At 39.1% G+C, this 24,194-nt stretch overlaps 2 protein-coding genes across 5 annotated transcripts; one reads left to right on the top strand and one right to left on the bottom strand.

The window, feature by feature from the left end:
• The first annotated feature begins 1,584 nt into the window (after positions 1 to 1,584).
• On the top strand, positions 1,585 to 17,671 carry LOC103982691 (auxin response factor 12-like). Of its 4 annotated transcripts, none has more exons than XM_009399681.3 (16): positions 1,585 to 1,940; positions 2,091 to 2,188; positions 2,277 to 2,392; positions 2,477 to 2,575; positions 2,657 to 2,713; positions 2,802 to 2,957; positions 3,057 to 3,141; positions 10,165 to 10,255; positions 10,377 to 10,541; positions 10,633 to 10,755; positions 11,110 to 11,185; positions 12,336 to 12,483; positions 12,864 to 13,828; positions 13,967 to 14,157; positions 16,406 to 16,522; positions 17,388 to 17,671. In XM_009399681.3, exons 2-15 carry the CDS (start codon positions 2,146 to 2,148, stop codon positions 16,494 to 16,496), a joined length of 2,406 nt encoding a protein of 801 aa, XP_009397956.2. In that variant the 5' UTR covers positions 1,585 to 1,940; positions 2,091 to 2,145; the 3' UTR covers positions 16,497 to 16,522; positions 17,388 to 17,671. The 4 variants fall into 4 exon arrangements, with proteins under 4 accessions (XP_009397956.2, XP_009397957.2, XP_018680638.2 ...); XM_009399682.3 differs by having other exon boundaries at positions 1,585 to 1,961; XM_018825093.2 differs by having other exon boundaries at positions 1,585 to 1,998.
• A 1,976-nt stretch (positions 17,672 to 19,647) lies between these two features.
• Positions 19,648 to 22,320, bottom strand: LOC103983417 (uncharacterized). Its single transcript, XM_009400632.3, has 7 exons — positions 21,919 to 22,320; positions 21,045 to 21,681; positions 20,830 to 20,949; positions 20,620 to 20,685; positions 20,473 to 20,538; positions 20,188 to 20,226; positions 19,648 to 20,106 (listed from the first exon to the last, which is right to left on the bottom strand). Exons 1-7 carry the CDS (start codon positions 22,254 to 22,256, stop codon positions 19,936 to 19,938), a joined length of 1,437 nt encoding a protein of 478 aa, XP_009398907.3. The 5' UTR covers positions 22,257 to 22,320; the 3' UTR covers positions 19,648 to 19,935.
• Between the last annotated feature and the right edge of the window lie 1,874 nt (positions 22,321 to 24,194).

Raw genomic sequence — 24,194 nt, 5'->3', positions numbered from 1 at the left:
TTACGTTGAAATATATTTCGATACTAAAATATTGCAAGTAAATATTTTATAGTTCATGATAAAAAAAACTTGTTATATTGCTCAGAAAACCAAACAAAAAAAGAGTTTTGATGTACTCCAGCTTTTGATTTTCTTAAAAAATAATAAATAAAAATTTTCATTTTTATGTTAACTAAATTTTTATGTTAACATTTTATCGAAGATTAAACAGTCAATACTTTCCACCGATCATTCAATAAGATAAAGCAAAAAAGAAAAAAAATATTTTACAAAATAGTAAGCATTTATTTTATAATTAGTGTACTTAAAATAATTATTTTGATTAATTTTTTTTTAAAAATATATGGTGCATTCTTCATGTAAAATTATTTTTATAAAAATAATATATATATATATTGATGTTTTGGGATACGTATGCACGTGCACATGCAAATAACGTGCATGGAGACCCAAAAAATTACTGTCGAAAATTATTATTAAGATAAGACGATTTGCGTCATTGTCCGTATCAGTGTCGTCTCCATTTCAGTCACCATTAACTCCGTCTTAGGAATCTTATGGGATTCCATCCAATCAAAAATCAACATGACAGGCATCTCAGGTACGCGTCGGTTTGCCCCTTCCCCTGCGCCACGGGATCCAATAATTGTAACGTCTACCGTTAGGAATATGGAGTTTCTTATGCTATCGCAAATATCAAATTATAATTCACTAACTATTTAATTTGCTATATACTAATGTTTTCTATATGCTTGAGATCGAAGACAGGTGTTTATGTAGTAGTAGTAGTAGTCATACAAATAAAAATCTCGCGAGGGACTGTGAGGAGGAACCATGATGATGAAGGAAGATTTGGATTTGATGCGGCGGCCCCGCTCCGACCGCCCCTGCGGTAATCTCACCCTTTCGTTGGAGCCGCCCGCTTCGTCCCTCGCTTCTCAGGATGTGGGGCCGAGGAGCAGTACAATAATTCGTGCAGGGACGGGGGCCCCACTCGTCGGTCGTAATCCGCATGAGAGACGGCTGCCCTCTTTCGTGATTCGGGAAAAAGTTTTGGGGCATTTCCGCCATAAAAGATTAGCTGGAGCCCACCTCGAAGGCGAAGACCGTACGGATGCGACAGCGACCCTTTCCTGCCACGTCGGTCATTGCCCATCGACGGGCCCTGATCCGTCTGTCTCACCCACGGACGGCGTAGATCTCCTTCCTCTTTGCCACCGGTGGTCCTCGCCCCCCGAGTCGTGAGTTCTTGGTGACGGCAGGTGGACCCCGGTCGGGCCCGACAAACACGTTCCACTTATCATTGGGTAGCTGAAGAGGGTAGGTGACGGACGTGTCTTAAAGCTCTCCTTCGGGATAAAATATTTCAGAAAAAAATAATAGTGGTTTCAAATCGAAAATTCCACGCATACTCGTTTCGTCGAGTACCCGCTCAGGCGATTTCATGTGGGTCACTTCTTGTCCATTCGATACACGGGCACACGTCGAGTCCGATCCCATGGGTAAGTGGATGTTGCCCTTAAAGATTTCGGTTATTTAGAAGCGTTTTCTTTGGGGGAGAATTGTCGGAAAAAAAAAAAAGCGTGTACGAGAGCGCGAGCGGTCTGGTCGCGATTCGCGAGGAGAGATAGCGATGGGAATAAAAGCGAAGATTTTTCTTTCTTTTTTACCCTTTTGCTTTTCTTCTGCGTAAAGTTGGAAGCCCGAAGAGGCAAAAGAGCGAGTACAGAGGTTTTTAATTTGTTGCCGAAGATTTATCTGCCATCGTCTCGTCTCCTCTCCTTCTTTGGGTTTGGCAGATTGCTGGGGAGCTCGGCATGACGATTTCGAGGGACGAGAGCTCCTCCGAGCTCGGATGAACTCCTGGGTCCAAGAAACCTGGGTTTTTGTCGAATAATTCTTGCGGCGAAGTCTAGCTTCGACGACCGTTGCTTCTTCTGGTGACGTTTCTTTAGTTTACGGTATCGACTTGGCTAGGAGTGTTGATGGCTTGATTAGGTTTTGAAACCCTAGTTCTGTTGTTGGTTCGATCTTAAAGCTGTGGCTTTTTATTGTTCCTTGACATCAAGTAGTGGTTCTTACGATTTTAGGTTGGAGAGGGAATGCATTTGCAGTGGAGGAAATGATCGGATTGGCAGAGATAAGATGAAGCTTTCCACTGTTGGTATCAGCCAGCAAGCACCGGAAGGTGATCTTTTTTATGTTGCCTTCGATCTTGCTTCCATTCTTACCTCTGTTTCTGAAAAATGAAGGTTGTTTTCTCATTGTTGAATTAGAGGAGGAGAAGAGATGTTTGGATTCGGAGCTCTGGCACGCCTGTGCCGGGCCGCTGGTTTGCTTGCCGACGGCCGGTACTCGAGTGGTCTACTTCCCTCAGGGTCACAGTGAGCAGGTGAAAGATTGAACCGTTGATACGTTTCCTTGACAAATGGAGGTTGGTACACTTTCTGTTTAATGATGACGGGTTTTCATCAAGGTCGCTGCATCGACGAACAAGGAAGTCGAGGGCCATATCCCCAATTACCCGAGCTTGCTGCCTCAGTTGCTCTGCCAGCTCCATAACGTGACGCTGCACGTTCGTTCTTGCACTTATTTATTCTGATCTACATATCTATATATTGTCAATTTCTGATTTGAGTGGCTGTACGTATTGCAGGCAGATGCGGAAACAGATGAAGTTTATGCTCAGATGACCCTGCAGCCTCTAAGTCCCGTAAGTTTGATCTGAATTGTAACTGTTTACTAGCAACTATACTGTATTTTCTTATTAGGACCTCTGGAACATGCCACAATATCTGCAGGAAGAGCAGAAAGATGCTTATTTTCCTATGGAGATGGGCATTGCGAGCAAGCAACCAACGAACTATTTCTGCAAGACTCTGACAGCGAGTGATACAAGTACACATGGAGGTTTTTCTGTACCTCGTCGTGCAGCTGAAAAAGTCTTTCCGCCCCTGGTGCGATGGTCATGAGCAAGTTGTATTAATATCTCTTGGAAATTTATTGGAAACGCCAGGTATAAAAGTTAGTAATGACTTCTGTCTCATTGATTCTAGGATTTCTCTCAGCAGCCTCCAGCACAGGAGCTTATTGCTCGTGACCTTCATGATGTTGAATGGAAGTTTAGGCATATTTTCCGAGGTGATTGAACCTATTTTGATGCTGTATATTCTCTGTAGTTCATGCTTCTGTTGATAGACTTAGTTCTAATGGCATAGACCGAGGGCAATTACAAAAAATTTGAATTGTGCTCAGCCAATATTTTTACTGAATATAACTTAATTATAAATTTATTTTTAAAATTTATACTTGCAACTCAATGTCACAGACAAAAATCCTTAGTTAGCAAGGTACATCTGAATTGGCTTTAGATGACCAAGGTGTTTGCATGTACATATTGGTGCCAAATTACTGGAAACAACTTTAGGCTGACACTAGCTTGCGTAAGCTTAACTATTGTGGTTTGCAAATTTCTAATGCTTATATTTTGTGGTAGTTATAAGCTTGAGCCAATTTCTAGAACTTCCCTTGGATTCAGAACATGCCCTCACCTCACTTTATATTTGAAAAAGATACTTTTGAGGCTTTCAAGCTTGTTGATGGACCCTAGAGTTGTACAGAAATTTGATTGTATGGTCAAGAAAACTGAAGTTTGGTTATGTTATAATTGTAATTTAGAAAAAGGCAAGTGTTGTAATATCTAGAATATGACAGCCCGTAGACCATTCCTGTCAGCTTTGTAGTTAGGAAATGACTTTTTTGTTTGAATGATGGAAGTTAAACAAATGGCAAGCAACTTATTCTCCAAGACAACCCAAAGATCTAAAATTTCAAATAGTAAATAAAAATGATAGATGATGGAAGTTTTTCATTCTTCAAATAGTAAATAATTCTTTATATATCAGACAGAATGGCTATTGCAAATTTTATAAATTAAGAAAGAAGAGAGAGAAAAGAGTTTGGCAAAACTATCTTAGATACCTTTTCAATAGCCAAATAAATTTGGTTACAAATGAACTGTTTCAAATGAGTCAGTTCAGAAAAGTGTTCTATGAGGAGTCACTAGCAAAACTAGGTTCGCCGTACCGTACCGTACCGGCGTTTCGATGCTGGTTCGGTACGGTATGGTACGGCGTACCGAGCGGTATACCGAGGTGTACCGCTCGGTACACCTGATTTCACCGATTTATCCCTCCGAAAATACCTGAAAATTAAAAAAAAGTTAGGATAGAGTTTTCAAGTTATAAATAAATATAGTAATAGTATAAGTTTAGCAAAATCAATGTAAATTAGGTAAAAATAGCATCACATATCTTTTTCGGGCTTTGAGGTAGTCTTGTTCGAGGTTCGTATTTCAGCTCGTTATAGATTGAAATATCTATAGAAAAATCAATTGAATTGTTAGACTATTTTGTTACAATATAAACTCTAAAATTCAAATGAATTAAATAATCATATATCTAGATATACCTGATTGTTAATTCTACCACCAAAACGAACGACGGGCCTCCACGGGTGGTGGATCGGGGTCCTCGATCCGATACATATCAATATGATACGTTTGTTGGACCTAATCATGAAATTGATCCCATGACATAGTGTATTGATACACCGTATGCCATTGATGCATCAATGTGGTACTGATCGTAGATTGATCGTCATAAATCATATTTGTCCGAGGCAGCTCTTGAGGCATATATTGGTGTTGTTCTGTATCATGTTGTTGCTCAGAGAAGGATGACCAACTATCACCATACTGTTGTTGCCCATATGATTCTTCATTATACGATGGCTGTGAATACGAAGAGTCTCTTTCTGTGTCTATATCATGTATGCTCTATCGCATTTGTTCATATTCATCCACTGCCTTCCCCTTCCCCTTCCCCTTCTCCTTTCCCTTCCGCGCATAAACTTGACCAGTACCTTGTCGAGTTCCATGATCTGAATCTTGAGTGGCATGTGTAAAATATTGCTCCTCAGTCCATTCACCACCCTCAAGTTGTGCAGACGAGACCAACGACTGCCCGGTATCACCGCCATCATCTGTTGAGGCACTACTGCTCGTGTTGCTGTCATGTCTCTGGACCGAGCGAGAAAGAGAATGTGATTGTGAAGGTGTCTCGTCACCTGACTCGATTCTTTCCAACGATGCAACTGATGCTACTGCCTTCCCCTTTGCCTTTGCACGTTGGGCGGACGAGTGTGACCGTTGGGTATCGGTAGTTCCTCGAGCAGTTTGACTCATACCATGTTGTAATCGAGGGGGATTTTCTACCTGTTGGGGTTGTGCTTCTTCTTCTTCTAATGCCTCGGTGATAAAACGTGAAGGACGCTGAGGATCTCCCGCCTCATCAAGTAGAGGATCCTCTTGGTTCTCTGCTGCTTCAACCCAATCTAAAATTGTCTCTGAATCTTCGTTGTAGAATTGAAGGTCAATGGGATCAATATCTGGTTCCTCTGGCTCCTTATCCAACTCAGCACATCGTAATTTTAGCCGCATGTTATAATGGACATATACTAGTTTCTCTAACCGTCTGTAGGAGAGTCTGTTGCGGACCTTCGTATGAATCAATGCAAACGTTGACCAATTACGTTCGCAACCACTAGATGTTGTTGCTGTGAAAGTACACGAACGGCAACCTTCCTTAAATGTGGTGCATCGCCTCCAAATTGTAACCACCACTCGACTGCAAAAAGATATAAATAATATTTTATTAGCATAACAAATAATTAACATTAAATATAATTGATAATCAATATGCATAACTTTTCCTCACCAGGATCCATAGTGTAACGGCATGATACAGCTACAACGTCGGAGAATGAACCAACTGTTTCTCGAAATAATCGACCCTCCATAAGAGCATCGGCTGCCTCGGTAGTGTTTGGCAAGAGTCGATATATAACATTTCGTAGTGTCGTTAGGAAATTATTTTGCGTTCCGAGAGCATATCGATATTGAATTACCGGGTTTAGATAATACGCTACAAAATATAATTTTGTTAGTATGATTTTTTATTATCTAAATAATAATAAATTAAATATTTCTGAATATGAATTTACCTGTATTATGGATATCTTGATCCATATGAACTTCAGTCCGACGATCAATGATTCGTACGTATTGGTCGGCCTTAAAATCATCTTTGAATGCTTTCCTGACCTCCTCTCTTGCTGAAATCAGCATATATTTAAGATACGGCATTTGTGGACGCTTGTCCATATCGACCTTACGGAGGACAATATAAAGTGGTTCCACACCTTTTATGATTTCTGCTATAGTCTCCCAAAATCTAGAGGAAAGAATGGCCTTTTCTATCTTCTTTCCATCACTCAATTTCGAATATCTGGATTCAGACCACTCTTGTGAGCTAGCCATTGCCTTCAAGCCATGCCTTTTTTGCTGTAATGACTTTAATGCAATAAAATTGGTAGCAAACCGAGTAATTCCAGATCGAAGTATCTCACCATTTACATACTTTTGCATTAATGCGTGGACCCAATGATGATTATATATAAACTTTGTAATTGATTGTGCTCGAGCTACACATTTCTTGACCGCATCCAACTCACCAATATCCTTCAGCATTAGATCTATGCAATGAGCTGCACATGGAGTCCAAAACAAAGTTTTTCTTTTTTCCATCAATTGCAAACCGGCCTTTTTGAAATTCGCTCCATTGTCGGTTATTATTTGGACAACATACTGTGGTCCAATCTCCTCTACCATAGTGTCCATCAAGCTCTCAATGTAGTTTGCATCTTAGATCTTTTCAGAAACATTAACGGACTTATGAAACACCACTCTTCTATTGCAATAAACAAGAAAGTTGATGATACTCATTCTTGTTGGTCCTGTCCAACTGTCACACATCAATGTCACCCCATATTCATCCCATTGCCTCTTGAAGGATTTGATCTAATCCTTTAGTTCTGCCACATCCTCATCTAAGTACACGCCGTAAATCTCCTTCGGTGTTGGAGGTTGGATCCCCGTGCCAGACTTTTGAATAGAGGAGATCATGCTCTGATAATATGGACCTTGGGCTGTGTTGGCTGGAATCCTATGAAAGTTGAACCATTTTGAGATTGCCTTCTCAATATCCCGTTTTTTTTCTTTTGTGTATGCATCGTCAATCCGTGTCTGTTTCGCTGTTTGTGGGGGATAGGCTTGCGGATCAATATGAACAATATCTGGTGCGGACCTCCTGCCAAGACCTCTCATAAAACCACGGAGTCCACCATACCTCATGCTACTAGTTCGACCTAACTGAGAAGGAGCAGTTGGTTGTCTCATGCTGGTTGACCTCTGGATTCCACTACCACTGCCATGCTCTAATTGTGAGTCATGTCGTCGATGCCTCATTGCTTCATCGATCGTATACTGATGCTCCAATGATGCACGAATCCCAGCTGTGAGATCCGGGTCGACGTCATCGCCGCAACCCTCATAATGATCATAAACTGGTTCCTGTGTAGCCCTATGATATTCTTCCTCAACTCTTGCCTTCTTTTTTAATGCATCTTCCTTTGCTTGTTTAATCTTGCTTTGAAATAATTTACGGATCTCCGTTGGAACCTTCTTGCATTTTGCAACATCAGGATATCCACCAGCCAAATGCATTTTCACTCGAGTTATTCCTCCACCTTTACCAATGTAGTCACAATAAATACATTGCCAATGATGACGGTTTCCATCTAGCTTTCGGGCATGAACCCATGCATCATCGTGTGACTGTTCCTTTGGTGCCATGATCCTATCAAATTTAAATCAAATAAACTATAAAGTATAAACATATTAAATTGACCAAATATCGATCATAAATCACTAATCACAATATTAAGTAATTTTATTAAAACATAACTAATCATATTTTATTGTCATAAATATGTTACATGCATAAAAGAAGTATTAAAATCATTAGATACACTAATTATGTGATTAATATAGTTAATTTTTCACTAATTATTTCTCTTTCAACATTATAAACATGGCAAATACTCTAATAGATATTAAAGATATTGGATTCACATAAAATCGAACAAATTTTGATTAAATCATCGTTAAAATAACTAATTACAGTATTAAATAACTTTAATAAAACATAATTAAACTTATTTTATTATCATATATATGTTAAACACATAAAAGAAACATTAAATATGTAATTTTAATCTAATATGATTCAAAATTCAAATTATGATAAAATTATCATTTATCTACACTAATTATATGATTAATATAGTTATTTTTTTTACTAATTACTTCTCTTTCACCACTATAAACATGACAAATACCCTAATAGGTATTAAAGACATTAAATTGATATAAAATCAAACAAATTTCGATTAAATCATCATTAAAATAACTAATCACAGCATTAAATAACTTTAATAAAATTTAATTAAACTTATTTTACTATGATAAATAGTATTCAATACTTACTATGTATAAAAGACTAATCATAATCTTAAATATCTTAATTACTCTCTAATTAAAGAAAACGAATACATACCTCTTGATTAGAAAGTTCTTCCTCTTAATCTTCTCAAATTTGCCTCGATTGAATTCACAAATCGTTGTTTTATAGAGTTTATGAGAGAAAAGAAATGTTTGAGAGAGAGTTTAAGAGAGTAGAATGAAATAGGGGAGAGGTTTAAACTTTAAATAGGAGGAGAAATGGCTCTAACGGTCAAATTGACCGTTGGAGCACTGTAGCACTGCTACAGTGTGGTAACGGTCGATTTCGACCGTTACCGAGTGGTACCGGTCGATTTCGACCGTTACCGAGTGGTACCGGTCGATTTCGACCGTTACCGAGTGGTACCGGTCGATTTCGACCGTTACCGAGTGGTATCGGGCGGTAACAGTTGAAATCGACCGATACCGAATGGTATCGGGCGGTAACGGTCGAAATTTCGACCGTTACCGCCCGATACAGACTTTTTTTGGTGTACCGCCTGGTAGAGGGCGGTCCGCGTACCGGTCGCCTCTCGGACCGGTACGTACCGCCCGTACCGGGCGGTACACATCGGTATGTAAGACCTTGAGCAAAAGGAAGGATACTTTGATGATCTGTCCCCATTAAACATCTATCTAGAATTACTTTACTAACTTTCAAGAAACTGTCAATGCAGTTGCTGATTAAACAAGGGAGCGTTCACCACATGTTGATAGAATAAACAATTACCTAGTCAAGGATGAGACCTTCCTTTGATTCATGTTTTAGAAGCATTAGTTCGATTGGATCCGAACCTAGGATGCCCTTCCATGGCTTCAGTTGCTCAATATCATTCCTCTGGCCATTGAAACAGAAGTTCCTTAGGTTGACTGCTATTTTATTCGTTGTTTTCTTTTTTGTGTTTAAGTGAAAAGGATCCACTTCATGCTTCTTGAACATGAAAGAATTCTGATGTTTAGCATCATTCATTTTTTTTACTCCTGTTGGCATTATAGTCCCAACTATTCTTCGGCAAGAAAATTATTTGGAGTATGTAATTTTTATGGTCTTGATGGTAACCCAATCAATTTCTCTTAGTTGAGCTATCTGAATGTGCTATTTAGGCGATCACCTCTATTCTTCCTGTCATGATACTACATTCTGGCATTTTACATCAAACAAACAAATGGTGTGTTAATCTTCTCTCCACAGCTTGACTCATGCACTTGCTGCTTGTATCTGTGAGCAACCTCATCACCTGCAGCAGACAATCCACAAAATCAAGTTGTAGCCAAGATATCCCATTTTCAATCTCACTGCTGCTTCAGAATGCTTTCTGTAGGCTCTTTTAAAGAGCATGACGTCTCCGAAGTTGAGAAATTGGGCCTTGGGTCACTTCAATCATAGACACATCATTTGGATCCTTTCCTCTCCCGTTTAGATAGTCCCTATAAACTTTCCACTGTAATATTGTGCATCAGAGGGTGTCTGCTTTGTCATTTTTTGTCTCTGTGCTATTTTGAGTATATTTCTTTTTAAGAGATGTCTTGCTTTTTATTGGTAGAAGACTTTAACATCATATATTAAACAAAAATTGTGTGTATTTTGCGTGATTTATTGAAAGCAACTGCAAATGAACAATCTAGTTTCTTTGTTCCTATTTCTTCTTATAACTATTGTAACATCATTAGAATTTTATTGTCAATCATTTTCTTTACCACAGGTCAACCAAAAAGGCATCTCCTCACTACAGGCTGGAGTGTGTTCGTCAGTGCCAAGAGACTTGTTGCTGGGGATTCTGTTCTTTTTATTTGGTTAACTTAATTTCCTTATCCATTTCTTCCATGCTAAATGTGGCACAAGATGGAAAGCCTGTCTCCCTTTCTTTTCAATTTATATGTGTTATGACTTTGATTTTTTTCTTTTTCTTGTTAGGAATGAAAAGAACCAGCTTTTGTTGGGAATAAGGCATGCTAATCGGCCACAAACTTCAACACCATCATCAGTTTTATCAAGTGACAGCATGCACATTGGACTCCTTGCTGCAGCTGCTCATGCTGCTGCTACAAATAGTCGTTTTACCATATTTTATAATCCAAGGTATCTATTACCATCATAGTACATTGTGTTGGTCACTCTCTTTATATTGTAGGAGCTTGTGTTATAGCTTTTATGGATGCAATTTTCACAGGGCCAGTCCATCAGAGTTTGTTATACCTCTTTCTAAGTATATTAAAGCAGTATTCCACGTACGTGTATCAGTTGGGATGAGATTCCGTATGCTTTTTGAGACCGAGGAATCAAGCGTTCGTAGGTAATATAATAAACCAACAGTATTTGCCAAATACTTATTTTTATAGTTCCTCTTATTTGTGGTTATGAATATATGAATTTCAGCTTTTTGTTCCATAAGAAATGTGATCTTACAGGATTGTATTAAGATGACATTGCTTTTTATAGTTCTTCCCATTTGTGGTTAAACATTGTTTTTTTTATAGTTCCTCTCATTTGTGTTTATAATAAGAGTATATGAATTTTAAATTGTGGGAGGCTAAGAAATGTGATCTTATGGGATTGCATTAAAATGATTGGTTTGTGTTTTATGTGGTAGCCAGTTCATGTCTGAAACATATTTAATATTCCTATTTATGATTTATGTTGTCTGAAGGTATATGGGAACAATCACTGGCATAAGTGACTTGGATCCTGTTCGTTGGCCGAATTCTCATTGGAGAACTGTCCAGGTAAGTATTTGTGTTGTTATTATTTTAATATGTGTGTAAATGTCTATGACTTGAACTGTAATTTGCCTCTATCCTATGACCTCCAAATCAATCATGAAGGCTCTAAATCAGAGATCATACCATTGGATATGATAGATTAATACATTTATCAAAATTCATGTGATTCTGATAAATTTAGATATTCACCAAACTAACAAAAAAATGCATGGCGTAAATTGCATTTATGCAAAAACATGTGATATAAGCCTATTTTATTAATCATCCAAATGATTGATCATGATCTATTTATTGTTAGATAAATACACACAATTCAAAATACTATTGAATATTGATCCTATCATAATATATTGTAGGTGATTAAAACAGCTTATTTCTTGGTCCATGATGATGTGCATTTCTAAATATTTTTCAAAGTTTAGTCTAAATATCTTAATTCATGTTCAACGGAGTCAACCTTCAATTTGGAGCTCTCATGATCCTCCATGATTGATTCTAAGGTGATAAAACTGAGCCTTAATCCATCCGCTATGATGATAGCTCAACTCCGTACTTGTTTCTGTTTATATATAGACGCAGACCTATGTACCAGGTTCATGTTGTTGTGTAAGGGTTATTAGTCACCCTTTTGTTTTATTCCTTTCAACTTCTGAATGAAGATATTGATATCGTAGTCCTACTTTGCAATAGCACTGCAAGATTGCTGTGAGGTAGTGAAGTCAAGTAACTGATGTATGGCTGTGGTTCTGTTAGAACATTTAGAAGCTTAAGTTGATCGTTAACACTCTTATTTTACTCACCGTGCCACTTCTTTTTTATCCAAAAGGCTGTACTAAAGGAGTCTCATGATGGTAGAATAGAGTATGTTTTAGAACTTAGAAGATTGGCACCTAATAGCTTATCATCCTGCCATTCTTGGATTTTAGCTTGATACCTAGTAGGTTGGAAGTTGTAGCCACTGCTATCATTTTTTTGGTTGCTCTGGACTTTGCTACTTTAAATTTTATATCTGAATGGTATTCAGAGGTTCACTAAGTCTTTATTACTTTTCCTTGCCAAGAATTAAGGTCTTAGTATTCAAGTTGCTCCACCCTTCCAAAAAAAAAAAGTATTTGTTTGAACTAATATGGGATTTTAGTAATTGCATTTGCAGGTTGGTTGGGATGAATCCACAGCAGGTGAAAGACAGCGCAGAGTATCACTGTGGGAAATTGAACCTTTAACTACGTTTCCCATGTACCCTTCATTGTTCCCTATTGGCCTTAGACGTTCTTGGCATCCTGGAGCTTCCTTTCCTCATGGTATGTTCTAATGCATTCTTTCTTATTTGATCCTTTATTGCTTTGGTTGGCCTTGTCATGCTTTGTTAAAGAGGAACAACAAAATGGAGATGGTTTTATGTTATTATTTTATTTCTTGGTGTATGATTATGTGACTCATAAAAACAATTGCTTTGTATCTTGAAAAATTATGGAGCCATACTATGATGCAGTATCCTGTAGCTACTGTTAATAGCTACGGGTACTGTTTCTAGAGGCAAATATGTAATATTTTGAGGATACATCATTCTACATACTGTTTGTGGTGATAACTATGGTTGAATTCTTCTTGAAGATGTCAGAAAATACAAATATTTTATATTGCTTCTGACATTCTAATTTATCTACACTTTCATTTTCAGACAATAGAGAAGAGTTTAATACTTTCATGTGGCCGAGGGGGGTTCCTGTTGATCAAGGCATGTACTCATTGAACCTCCCATCACTTGGTACGGGTCCTTGGATCCAGCAGAGGCATGAAACATTGCTGTTGGGAAGTGAGTTTGATCAGTACCAAGCCATGTGTCCTCTAGCTTTTCAGGACATACGATGTGGGGATATTCTGAAGCAGCAATTTCTACAAAATCAACAACCAATTCAATTTCTTCAACAATCCTGCACATCCAGTTCACTATTCAAGCCTCAAGACAATCAACAGCAGATTGTTAATCCTCAACCACAATGCTTAACAGAAAACCATAGACATCCAGTCCCATACCAGCAGTTGCAGCCACCGCATACTGAACAACAAAAGCAGCTGCCTCAAGAAGCAAATGTTTATACACAGGCATTTACAATGCATAACAATCATGTGCAGCGGCAATCTGCTTTGCCCTCTCCATTATTTGAAAACTCAACCATTCCTGATTCTAGTTTAAATTTCTCCTCAGTTCCCACACCAATTTCTGACCAGGATATCTTAGGATCTGCTTACCGTGAAGGAAATGTTGGTGGTTCCAACTATCCACGACTCAATCAATCCATGATAAGTCATCCTGGTCAGAAATCATGGGAACTAAATTTTACGAAGTCACAAATGATCTCTTTTGATGGTGCAACTCTCCTTTCATCATTTCCTTCTAAGAACAGTACTGTGGGAAATGATAATTTCACAGATACCCAGACTTGCACCCTTTTTGGTTTTAGCAAAGATTCCTCCTCTCTGCTAAATAGTGCATTATCGAATTCAGGAACTGTGAATGATGTGTCAACAATGCCATACACTAGTTCATGTTTCCAGAATTCTTTTTATGGGTATTTAGATGACTCGCCTAGCTTACTACAAGGTGCAGGAGAGACTGATCTGCAATCCCAAACCTTTGTGAAGGTAAGAGCAAAGTTTTTAGCTGCATCAAATGCCCACTACGTCAGATTGCCCTTTCCAAAGCACCATATGCACTCAGCTGTACATAAGGTGAATATTCTTTTTTTCTGTTAACCGAAGATACTCTGTTTTCTCTTATAGGTTTATAAGTCAGGATCGGTTGGGAGGTCTCTAGATATCTCCCGGTTCAGCAACTACGAGGAACTACGCGAGGAGCTGGGTCAGATGTTTGGTATTGAGGGTCTATTGGAGGATCCTCTTAGATCAGGCTGGCAGCTTGTATTTGTCGACAGGGAGAACGATGTGCTTCTCCTTGGAGACGACCCATGGGAGTAAGAAGTTACTTGAAACATTTAAATATTGTTTAGTTACAAAGTACCACACTGGTAGATGCATATGCAATTACTTGTCAATCTACCCTATGATTTCATGTTTCAATATTTAGAATAAACTAAATTGTGTGTATCAGCCTTCTGTATTTTTTTTCGAGGTCGAACACCAAGGTGTTTTGGTGAAAGAATGAAATGTGCTTCCTTTGATGGTCTTGCTAGGAATCAGCAAGATACTAGTGAAGACAAAATTAGGGAGCATCAGTTATGTCTCATTTTGTCAAGGATATGATCAAGAAACATCTGTCCAAAATTAATAATACAAAAAGATACAAATATTCTTAGGAGTATAGGACAACTTCCCAACCAATAGTTTTTTGTTGGAGCTCCATGTCAATGTTAGGGAATGGAGAGTTCATGTTATATGACCTCTTTCTTTTTTTATCTCTTTACTAAATCAATTTTGGTTTTACATTTGTTTGAATTAGATGTTTAGCTAATTCGATTCTTCTTCATGTTTGAACTATGAAGATTGTATTGCTTTGCATTATCATTAGTCACCTCTTTTATTTTATTTTCTCCTGATCCAGATTTCTCGATTAAAAAATAATCCAGGAATTATTTTCTATTTGCTGTACCTATAGGCATTTTTGTTTATGCTTTTGCATATGAAAGTTAAGACAATTTATTCATCTCTCTAGTTTGGATGTGCCCAGGAAATAGAGTACTCCTCAGGTTCAACTGGAACCAAGAACAAAGAGGCATGCACTCATTTCCTCAGGTTTAACAAGCAAGACATTTAAGGTCGAAAACTGGAAGTGAAATTCCTGATTTGAACATTCTAGTTGTCATGGTAAATGAAATGCAGAAAGAAATAGAAGTGATTACTCCCTTAGAACTAGTTCAGTATGACCTGTACTCAAGTTCATCTCTTCTGCCTGTGTCTACTTGGCAATTTTGCCACCTTGCATGTGAAAAAATATTGGCCAGCTTTTCTCATTCTTGTCATTTAAAGTCTATTTTTGGGAAGGGAAGGAGAGGGTCTTAAAAAGGTTCATCAACTGAGGGCCATTAAGATGTGTCACTTGTTTTGAGATTAGAAAGAACTTCATTCTATAATATTTTTGTTAAGAATTTTTTTATCTATTAGAAGTCATTTTCCTTCAGATGTTCGAAAATAAGTCAGCCAATTAAGGGATTGATTTATACAGTAGCTGATTTAATCTTTCTAGTGACATAGTGTGTATCCTGTCCATGCTTTCTGTTGCTGATGCAATTTGGCCATGTCTTTTGCCTTGACACGACCATATAACAGAGGCTGACATGCAGATCACTGAGCCATGCGGTGATATGAGCAAATTCAAAAATTCTTTTCTAGTTCTTATTTTGGAGTTCATATTACCTTTTAGGGTGCCCGTTGTCCACAGTAAATTTACATAGAAGATCATACGTTTGTTTTTCTTGTTTGTGTTATTTTGTACGCCTGTAGTTTATTGTAGCATGTGGCAACATTATTTGTTGCCTTGTTTAATAGTTATGATTTCACTCCCATAGATCAACAAGATAAAGTTCAATAAGATCGGCAGCCATTTATCAATTGGATTTGGAAAGGGGCACTTATCCAATGTACAACGTGCTGTGTCTGCCAGGTAGTTGTAAGTCATGGTAGCTAAACATAAAATCGAGCACTTGCAGGTCTAGTATCACTAAGGTAGGACAATACCACCAGTATAATGTAAGGTTCAGGTTAACATCAAACCTTCATGCAACTGTCAAATGCCTCCTCTACAATAAAATCCATGCAAGTACTCACAGAATAAACTTTCTCTGAGTCAGTACTGAAAATACTAAGCTTGGTGTCCTGTCATTCCAGTCAGAATTTGTCTGCATAACTTATCACTATCCAGTAAATATGCTTCCTGCCAATGTCAATACATTCATGTTTGCCAGAAATGTAAATGCTCGTGCTTTATGGATTCTATAGAAGCAATAAACATATGATATCAAAATTGAACATAAAAATGAAATATCTGTACATCCCATCATGATGTTTCTTTGCATAACCCACTAAAATCAGTTACCTTTTTAAGCACAGTTCTCAGTCCAAACTTTGTATCTTAGTGAATGGCAGATAATCTGTCAGGATTTGAGTATGTTAAAATGGAGTTTAAGGCCATTGCTGTCTATGTAATTGCATAGGTTGGAATTTAAGTTTTTATTGTTTAACTGGACATTTGACATTACAATGCAGGTCCTTTGTGAATAATGTTTGGTATATCAAAATACTTTCACCTGAGGATGTGCTGAAAATGGGAAAACAGGGAGTTGACTCTTTCTGTTAGTCCTCACTGAAGTTCAAGGAACAAGGGTATGTTCTATAGATAAGTGTTGTTGCATGTTATATTGGACATTTGTAAAAACTACTGTTTCTGCTTTGAATCTTCTTATTCCGTGTCGTTGTTAGTGGTATTACCTACAAAGAAAATTTTGATAGGTATGCTCCAATTGTTTCTATAATCGTAAACTTAGATAAAGTTTTTGGATAGGGAAAACTGTGATATTTATAAGTTGGATGATGGATTGCGTTGGAATTTATGCCATGGCAGGATTGCTGTTAGTTACTCGGGTTTATACCTTTTGGGTCATGTGGTTCAGAAATCTTTTTAGTCAGAGTTGCTGGGCAATGGATCTATTGAGTTGTTTTACTCTGCTGATGTTGTCAAATTATGTCTCAACATCCTTCCACTAATTATTGTCCTTTTTTCTTAAACTTGCTGTAATTGACTTAGAATTTGACAATCATTGTATACCATATTATATTGTGTAAAAGGAGTCTGCGAGGCTGCGAGGCCGGTACCATGTTGTGCTGATTTTAAAAGGAGTCTTCGAGGCCGGTACCAAAAAAATTAATATCTTGATTTAGTTTCAACAATTGGATCTTTTGATAGTTAATAATGAAAAACAATAAAATGGTCGGTTAAGGTTGCGCTTGCTCATAAACTTGGTATAACTGAGCCAGCAGTGGGGTTTGCTGATTTTTCAGTTCACTAGACTGACTGGATTAAAAATCATATGAAGAAAGACTTCAGAAAACTTATCGTTGTTAGGCAGTTGGTCGGATTGTGTTGACACACTGCAATGCTAGTAAAATAGGAACCACCAGAGGACATTGGTGTTATGTAGTGTTTGCATAGTAGTTCAGCAAGATCTGATGTTATTTTCTGGCTTTGCAGGTCACACTCCTATGCCGCCCTCAAGTGGCACTCTCAGTGACGACTCCCATGATTTTGTTGTTCTGGTTATTCTGTATGATGTGCAAGATCTATGTATTGTACCTCGGAATAACTGGGTCTCTTCTACATGTTCGAAACTGGATGAATAAACTAAACATTTACTGTGACTGTAATCATAATTACTAGGACTTATCATCGATATGGTTGAACAAGTATCGTCTTGGTTTGTTTCCTTGTATAACTACTACTTGTTTTGAGTAGCAACCTTTGGCCTGCAGTTCCAACTTGTCTTGATGTTTCTTTTCTAAATGTTATAGTTTTCATAATGACAGTGGTATTAGGAAAGACTACTTGGATGGTGATGAAGCTGGGAACACTCAAAATGCAAGGTACAGTGATTCTTGATGATCCATGTCCGATAGCATCTTGATGGAGCTCAGCACCAAATTGATGACAGGTTTTCTTTTTGTTTTATTAGTAGTTCATATTGCTTAATTGATGACAAGGCCTGAGAGCTGTCTTATATATGCCAGACTGAATGATAACCCTTTTAGCGCCCAGCTATTTCATCCATGCGTCTCTTTTACCCAACCTTAGCTCCATTGCAGATGCTACTAGATATGAAAGCACCTGTCAGCGGCGTTTTCGAAGCCAGCAAGTCCCTGAACAGGGTGAGAGCCTGCAAAACCATGACCCACCTCGTCTCTTATGCGCAGCCGACGAGTCGCCCAGCAGACTGCAACTAGAGCACCGGAGGAGAAAGGGGTGACTACAAGCTCCTCCGTGATGAGGTGCGTGAGGTTTGGAAAAGCTTCCACCTGGTTCTGCTGCGTACGTGCCTTGTTTAGGATTCACTACATCCATGGCAATGGTCGTTCGATAACCCGAGGGGCAAGTGGCAGTCGATTCTGTGCTCAGGTGACGAGTGCAGTGCTGGCTGTTGCACATGTAAGACTGCAACGCTTCCTCGGCTGCTCGTCCGACTTGACTGTCACAGCTGAAATGCTTTGCAAGTTTAGGGTTCGGAAGCCTCTTTTCGCATGTCTGGGATTACACGGAACGTCGAACGTAGGTACTCGACACTCACGTACAAGTTATCGAGACAACCGACGTGACTTTGACCGCCCAAGTGCTTCGTTAAGGAGCCTACCAGAAATGTAAGGGAGATGAAGAGCAAATCAACGAAATCTCGTTTCGCTCCAGCATGCACCACCTCGTTCTTACTGCGACGGCCTTTATGTCAACCTCCCTCTTGATCTCGTATGGTCTTTTAACCGAAGCATGGGGATCATGACTCCCGTTCTCGGTTGGTTTCACGTCGTCCGGCAAAGATCTCGGCCCAGAGGCCTCAGCTACATTATTTTACAACAGCATATCTATGAGTGGAGTCCTGGAGATCAATGATCGCCTCAGAAGCTGCAGAACCTGCAGCAGCACAGAACAGGGTAAACCTTGCAATCATTAGATCGGAGAAAGAGGTTAGTGCTTGCTTAAATACATCGGTACGACCAATCTTCGCCAGCTTCCGTTCCAGGTTGCTCCATTCGCTGATGCAAAGATTGTGGTGCAATCAGGAGAAGTCGTCCACAGGGAATATTACCAAATCTTCCCCTACAACGAATCTGGTGCCTCTGACGAACACACCCTGTTCACGAGATCTAACTGAAAGCAGCATATCTTGCAAAAAGTAGTACTTCCTTTTGCTGTCCAACCGGAGTTGCTCAGTCATGTCTTTACCGCACCGGCATTTGGAGTTGGGGTAATAGTTTGACAGACAGTGAGAATAGAGGCGGCAGTCCTTGTGATGAACAGGCGTAGTGAACTTCATCTGTGTCGTCAATGTTGACCTTCAGGCTCTTGGATTCAGTTGCAGATGCATTCCTCGGAAAAAGCAGCATCTGCCTGCTCGCCTCTTCCTTCGGGTACTGCTTGTTGAGCCACTTGCCATCCCGTAGAGCTTATCCATGCAACCCAGGGTTGTTAGGCTAACGATAGTTCCATTTGGCAGTGTGAGGAAGCTGAGGAGGACGTCCACGAAATCCTTATCTGATTCAACGAACGTAACACCTTTTTTTGGCTTTGTCGACGAAGAGCTTCCAGGTAAAGGGTTTGACGTCCGGCCATGATATATTCTCGTCGTCGCAGGCCTCCTATTATACCGTCACCTTATTGCACCCACAACTCCAAGAGACACATCACATAGTTTGCCGCATTATGAAGAAGTTGAAGCAAATCCATTGAAAGCTTAAATGCGCAGAAATCTGAGGATTTATTGGTTAAGACCACTTGCATTAGTGTGAGAGACATTTGATATCCAGTCAAAAGAATTACATTTGAGAAATTTGTGGCATCTATTGATACAAAGCTCCATCAAAGCACTCATAAAGATCCCAGTGAAGTTTTCTGAAAGTTGCTGCAGCAATAAATCTCAACTGAAATTAGGTTGATAGGCTTTTAGTATGATTATATCGAATCACACAAGAACATTTATGAAGGTACATATTTCCTTCATTATCAACCTAATCAGTGTTCAACTTGAAAGAATCAGTCATCGGAATAGAGAGCTTCGAAAAGCATGCATCCAGTATTCGGGTCCGCGACTTTGTTGGTGGACTTGCGGAACGCAAGAAACAGGAACCAAGCAGAGCCCTTTACTCCTCAGATCAGCCTCTGCCTCTGCTTTCTCCTTCTTGCTCATCTCTCCCCAGGAACTGTGATCCTGAAACAGAGGAACAGGCTTCTCACAGTGTCTAAAAGTCCTTTCATTCTGCAATAACATTCAACTGGTTTTTTGCAGTACCTTGATTCTACTTGACTTCATGTACGAGTTACTGAGCAACTGCATGGAGGCACAAGAGCTGCTCAGTTCATGGATTCAAGACTGCTATAGCATGCACATGTATATGACTGGTAGATTTCAGCAGAATAATTCGGTAGTTCTCAGGTCTTTCCACTTTTATTTCATTGACGATTCTAGGAACCGTGCAACAGTCATTTATCGAATAATTATGGCTATTCTGGAACATTAATGCAGTGACCATTTACTTTACAGAAGATGGGAACATCGAGAAGTTTGCAGAGTTACCTGTACTTGCTCTTGCAAGACCTTGATACAGTTAATCGTTTCAAATAGCACCGATGCAGTGTCGGTCTGCAATTGAACAAGAGAATACATGGGAATAAGGTCAGGTTTTGTAGTCTGGATATGAACATGTATTGCCGGAGTAGTAACCTTTCCAAAAGGCGACACAAGTTGCTGCAGTGAAGTGATTTTATCTGTCATCTTGACCTTGGGTGCCTGCAATTGGTTGTGCAGAGCATCATATTAGCACATTCCGAGAATTACTTGCTTTCATCGATTTCTTTGCCATCCTAATTACTCAGTTAGATGAACAACTAAACGTCAGAAGAAGATGGACAGAATTTTCTCTTCTTGCCGTACCTGAAGAGACGAAACTGTGGAGTTCTCATGCTTGGACTTCTTTAATTGTGTCTGTGAATTCTCATCAGATCTCTTCTTTTTTCCTTCAGTTGTCCCAGTACTTTTCCCATGTTCTCTACTCTGTAAGTAAAACAAGGACTTTACCTTTTAGCAGAAGGGAAATAATAGGAGTTGATCACACAAAAACAATCAGGAGAGAAGTGTAGCGTGCTTACAGATGAACCATCATGTCCTTGTATCCTGCCATAAGATGAATCCGAACCTCTCAAGTAGGACCGTGAGGGTCGTAATTCCGTTGATGGCCTGTTTACGCAATCACCAAAAGAGATAAGGTCCGACAAACTGCTAACACCAAACTGGTATCCAAAGACATTATTACTGGGTGGAGGTGGAAAAGCTGTGGGAGCTTCCATGTCTCGATGCTCGCTCTCTCCTTCAATATTACGGCCGTAGGGCGGTTTATAACTTGTACTTCTTTCTCTTACCGATTTATTACCGGGATATGATGGTGATGTAGGAAGTTCATGCTTGACAGGAGTGATCCTCGAAGTAGAATACTGGACCATAAAAGGTGTCATGGGAGAACTCCATGGTGATGGTGCAATATGTTGATCGAGCTGAGGGGTTCCTTCATCTTGGTTTGTGCTTCCGTTGTAGCTGCTCAAGTGTTTCTCGAATGTGTTCAGTGAGAGAGGATTTGGGAAGTCGAAACTAGTGTCCAACTTCTTCGGGTAATCACAAGCAGGGTTGGACATCTGATTCCTCCTCGATGGACCCTTAGAGGTCAGCGTTTGGAGGAAGTTGTCTCCGTCGCCGTGGTGGTTGTGCATGTCTCCGCCGCTCCCAACATTTCTGCCGCATCCAGATTCCATGCTTAGCTCTTAATTTCTCGTCATAAGAAGAATGTTTTGCATATGATGTAAAGAACAAAGATCAATAAGCAAGCTAGTCATCATTTGGAGCATCTCTTAAAGAACAGGGTCCCTGTCACAAGAATCTTAGTCTTTTCGCACCATAACATGATCTAAAGAGTTTGATTCTTCCCCACTAGGATCAATCATGGACATGGGTACTAGCCATAATACTTACAACAGGACTTGGTTCCATAGCTGGTTCTCCACTCGCTCTCCTGAGAGATAGGTGTTGGTGAATGAACTGCTGTTGGAGATGCAGAGGCCCTCATCGCATGATGATGAAATGGAGCGGTGGCTCGACTGAGGCCACTGGTTGATGGCGCTCCAAGTGGAGGGGAAGTCGTCATGGATCTCCCACCGACTGTTGGCTGAAACCGACGAGCTAGCCACCGAGGTTTCCGAGGCTTCTTGTGCCATGGAAGGAGCGCATGTAGACACCGAGATACGGCCTTCCGTCGGCTTTATGGTCGGAAGAAGATGGTTGCTTGTAAAAGAGATTATAGCTATTGGCATGACATCAGTCTGCAGCCATTTATGAGCCTGAATTATGAGCAAAAGGTTTGTAGGAAAGTGGAGGCAAACAAGTATGCCTATCCTCGTGTTCTTTCCACTGAGGTTGTGTAATTGGAGGTGGTGGCTCCCTCTAATCTCTCATGAGGGATAAAGGAAGCAGTTCTTCGTCCAGCTGATCATTCTTTCATGTGGATTTTAAGACTTCGATTGAGCTAATCACATCTTGGTTGTACCATCGTTAAGGCTAGGATCTTCCTAGTACCCTGAACTCGAAAAGATGGCTTTCTATGTTGATGGGTTTTAGCACGTATGAGAGCTTCTGATCTTTTACTGCTGACAGCGAAAGACTTTGTTCTTCACCGAGTGGAAGGATGATCCTAAGTCGTAGTCCTTTGAAATCCATTTTCTCAGCAGATCTAGTATCAATGCATGAACAACTTAAAAAGATCATATGCTGTGAAGACTGACAACAGCAGCAAAATTATGGTGCAATGACCATCATGATGTTTGCAGCATTGGAGGACAAATATGAACCTGAAGGCAAAAATGAAGCTAAAGAGGAGGTGTAGAAGACAGAGAAAGAAGGATAACAGAGCATAGCAGCAAGATAAATTCAGCACTGATGAATGCAACTACATCTAACTGGAATCTAGTATTAGTTTTCTCTGCTCCTTACTGCTATCGAACCGCGAAGAACACACAGAGAGAACGTGACCTGGTAATTGCCCTGCAGCTTAAGTTTTGCTTTTGTAGATCAAGCATACACTGGAGTCTATAACCCCATCTCCTTGCAAAGGTTATCCAAGTGTCATATTAACTTCACCATTTCACCTTGGACAGGAATACTCATCCGTCATCCATCTTTCTCCCAAAATCTATCATCTTTCTCTTTGAATTAATGGTGATATTTATATTCTATGCTCGCTTAATCCGTGCATTTATTTGTAGGTTTGGTGGCTTTCCCTTTCTCTTGATGCACCTTTCAACCCCTCCTGAACCTCCACCGATCAAATACATGCAGGTTCTTCTCCATTTAAACAAAATTCATGAGTGATATTATTCTAGAAACATATGTGAACTCTAATAATCAAATTGAGAATAGAAATATCAATAGGATAATGCCACAACGAACAATTCTTTATCTCATTCTTTATCTTCCATTTTCCATCCATTCCCTATTTAGATGGATAAGAGCATGGATGCAAACTCTCCATTAAGGGCAAAGAACCAACGTGTTCTCTATATTCACCTAATAAATTTATTCTATTTTTTAAAATAAAATTATTATCAAAATTAATTAATAATATCAAAAAATATATATAATTAAATAAAGATTAATTTAGTGGTTAATGTTAGAATATTGAAGTTATAAATATTAGAGTTATATTGTATTGGATGAATTGTCGAAAAAAACTTTTATTTTTTTAATTTTCCATGGAACACCCTTATTTTGAAAAAAAAAATAAAAATAATTATTATTTTACCTCAATCGGCCGCCGTCGTCCTCCTGTCGCTTGGTTAGTCTGAGGAAACCTTGTGCACTGTGTTCTCATTAACTAGTTAAATGTAAGTATACCAAGACAAGACAGAATGAGAATGGCTCAACCAGCAAAAGGCATTTGCTAAAAAAAAAAGAGTTCTTTTCGAGTGCTTGTACACGCCAAATCTATAGACCTCATAAATAAGCCCCATAAACATAACTTTTCTTATTAAAGATATAAGTAACATCAACACCAAGCCAAATAACTCGTAACATCTTTCATGGATGGTAAAGTAACCAAAAGAATAATGAGTCCATTATCTCACTTAGTGGTAGCCAACATCCACTTTTGGATAAGTAATAGGAGGGGAGAACTCGTTTACTTAACTACTACTATCAATCTAATGCTAATGAGATCTACATATAATCCATGTCGACACTGCATTTGCCAATCATCT

The sequence above is a fragment of the Musa acuminata genome, chromosome BXJ2-4 (genome assembly GCF_036884655.1).
Source record: "Musa acuminata AAA Group cultivar baxijiao chromosome BXJ2-4, Cavendish_Baxijiao_AAA, whole genome shotgun sequence".
NCBI classification, from domain to species: domain Eukaryota; kingdom Viridiplantae; phylum Streptophyta; class Magnoliopsida; order Zingiberales; family Musaceae; genus Musa; species Musa acuminata.
Note: the sequence above shows the minus strand (reverse complement) of the source record. Positions and strands in the feature narration are given on the sequence as shown.

Coding starts and splice junctions, on each gene's coding strand:
- LOC103982691 (XM_009399681.3), top strand. CDS start 2,146: ATGAAGCTTTCCACTGTTGGTATCAGCCAGCAAGCACCGGAAG. Junction 2,393..2,476: donor CTCAGGGTCACAGTGAGCAG/GTGAAAGATTGA, acceptor GTTTTCATCAAG/GTCGCTGCATCGACGAACAA. Junction 10,756..11,109: donor GAGGAATCAAGCGTTCGTAG/GTAATATAATAA, acceptor TGTTGTCTGAAG/GTATATGGGAACAATCACTG.
- LOC103983417 (XM_009400632.3), bottom strand. CDS start 22,256: ATGCCAATAGCTATAATCTCTTTTACAAGCAACCATCTTCTTCCGACC. Junction 21,682..21,918: donor CTATGGAACCAAGTCCTGTT/GTAAGTATTATG, acceptor TGGATGCGGCAG/AAATGTTGGGAGCGGCGGAG. Junction 20,539..20,619: donor TTGTGTCGCCTTTTGGAAAG/GTTACTACTCCG, acceptor GTTCAATTGCAG/ACCGACACTGCATCGGTGCT.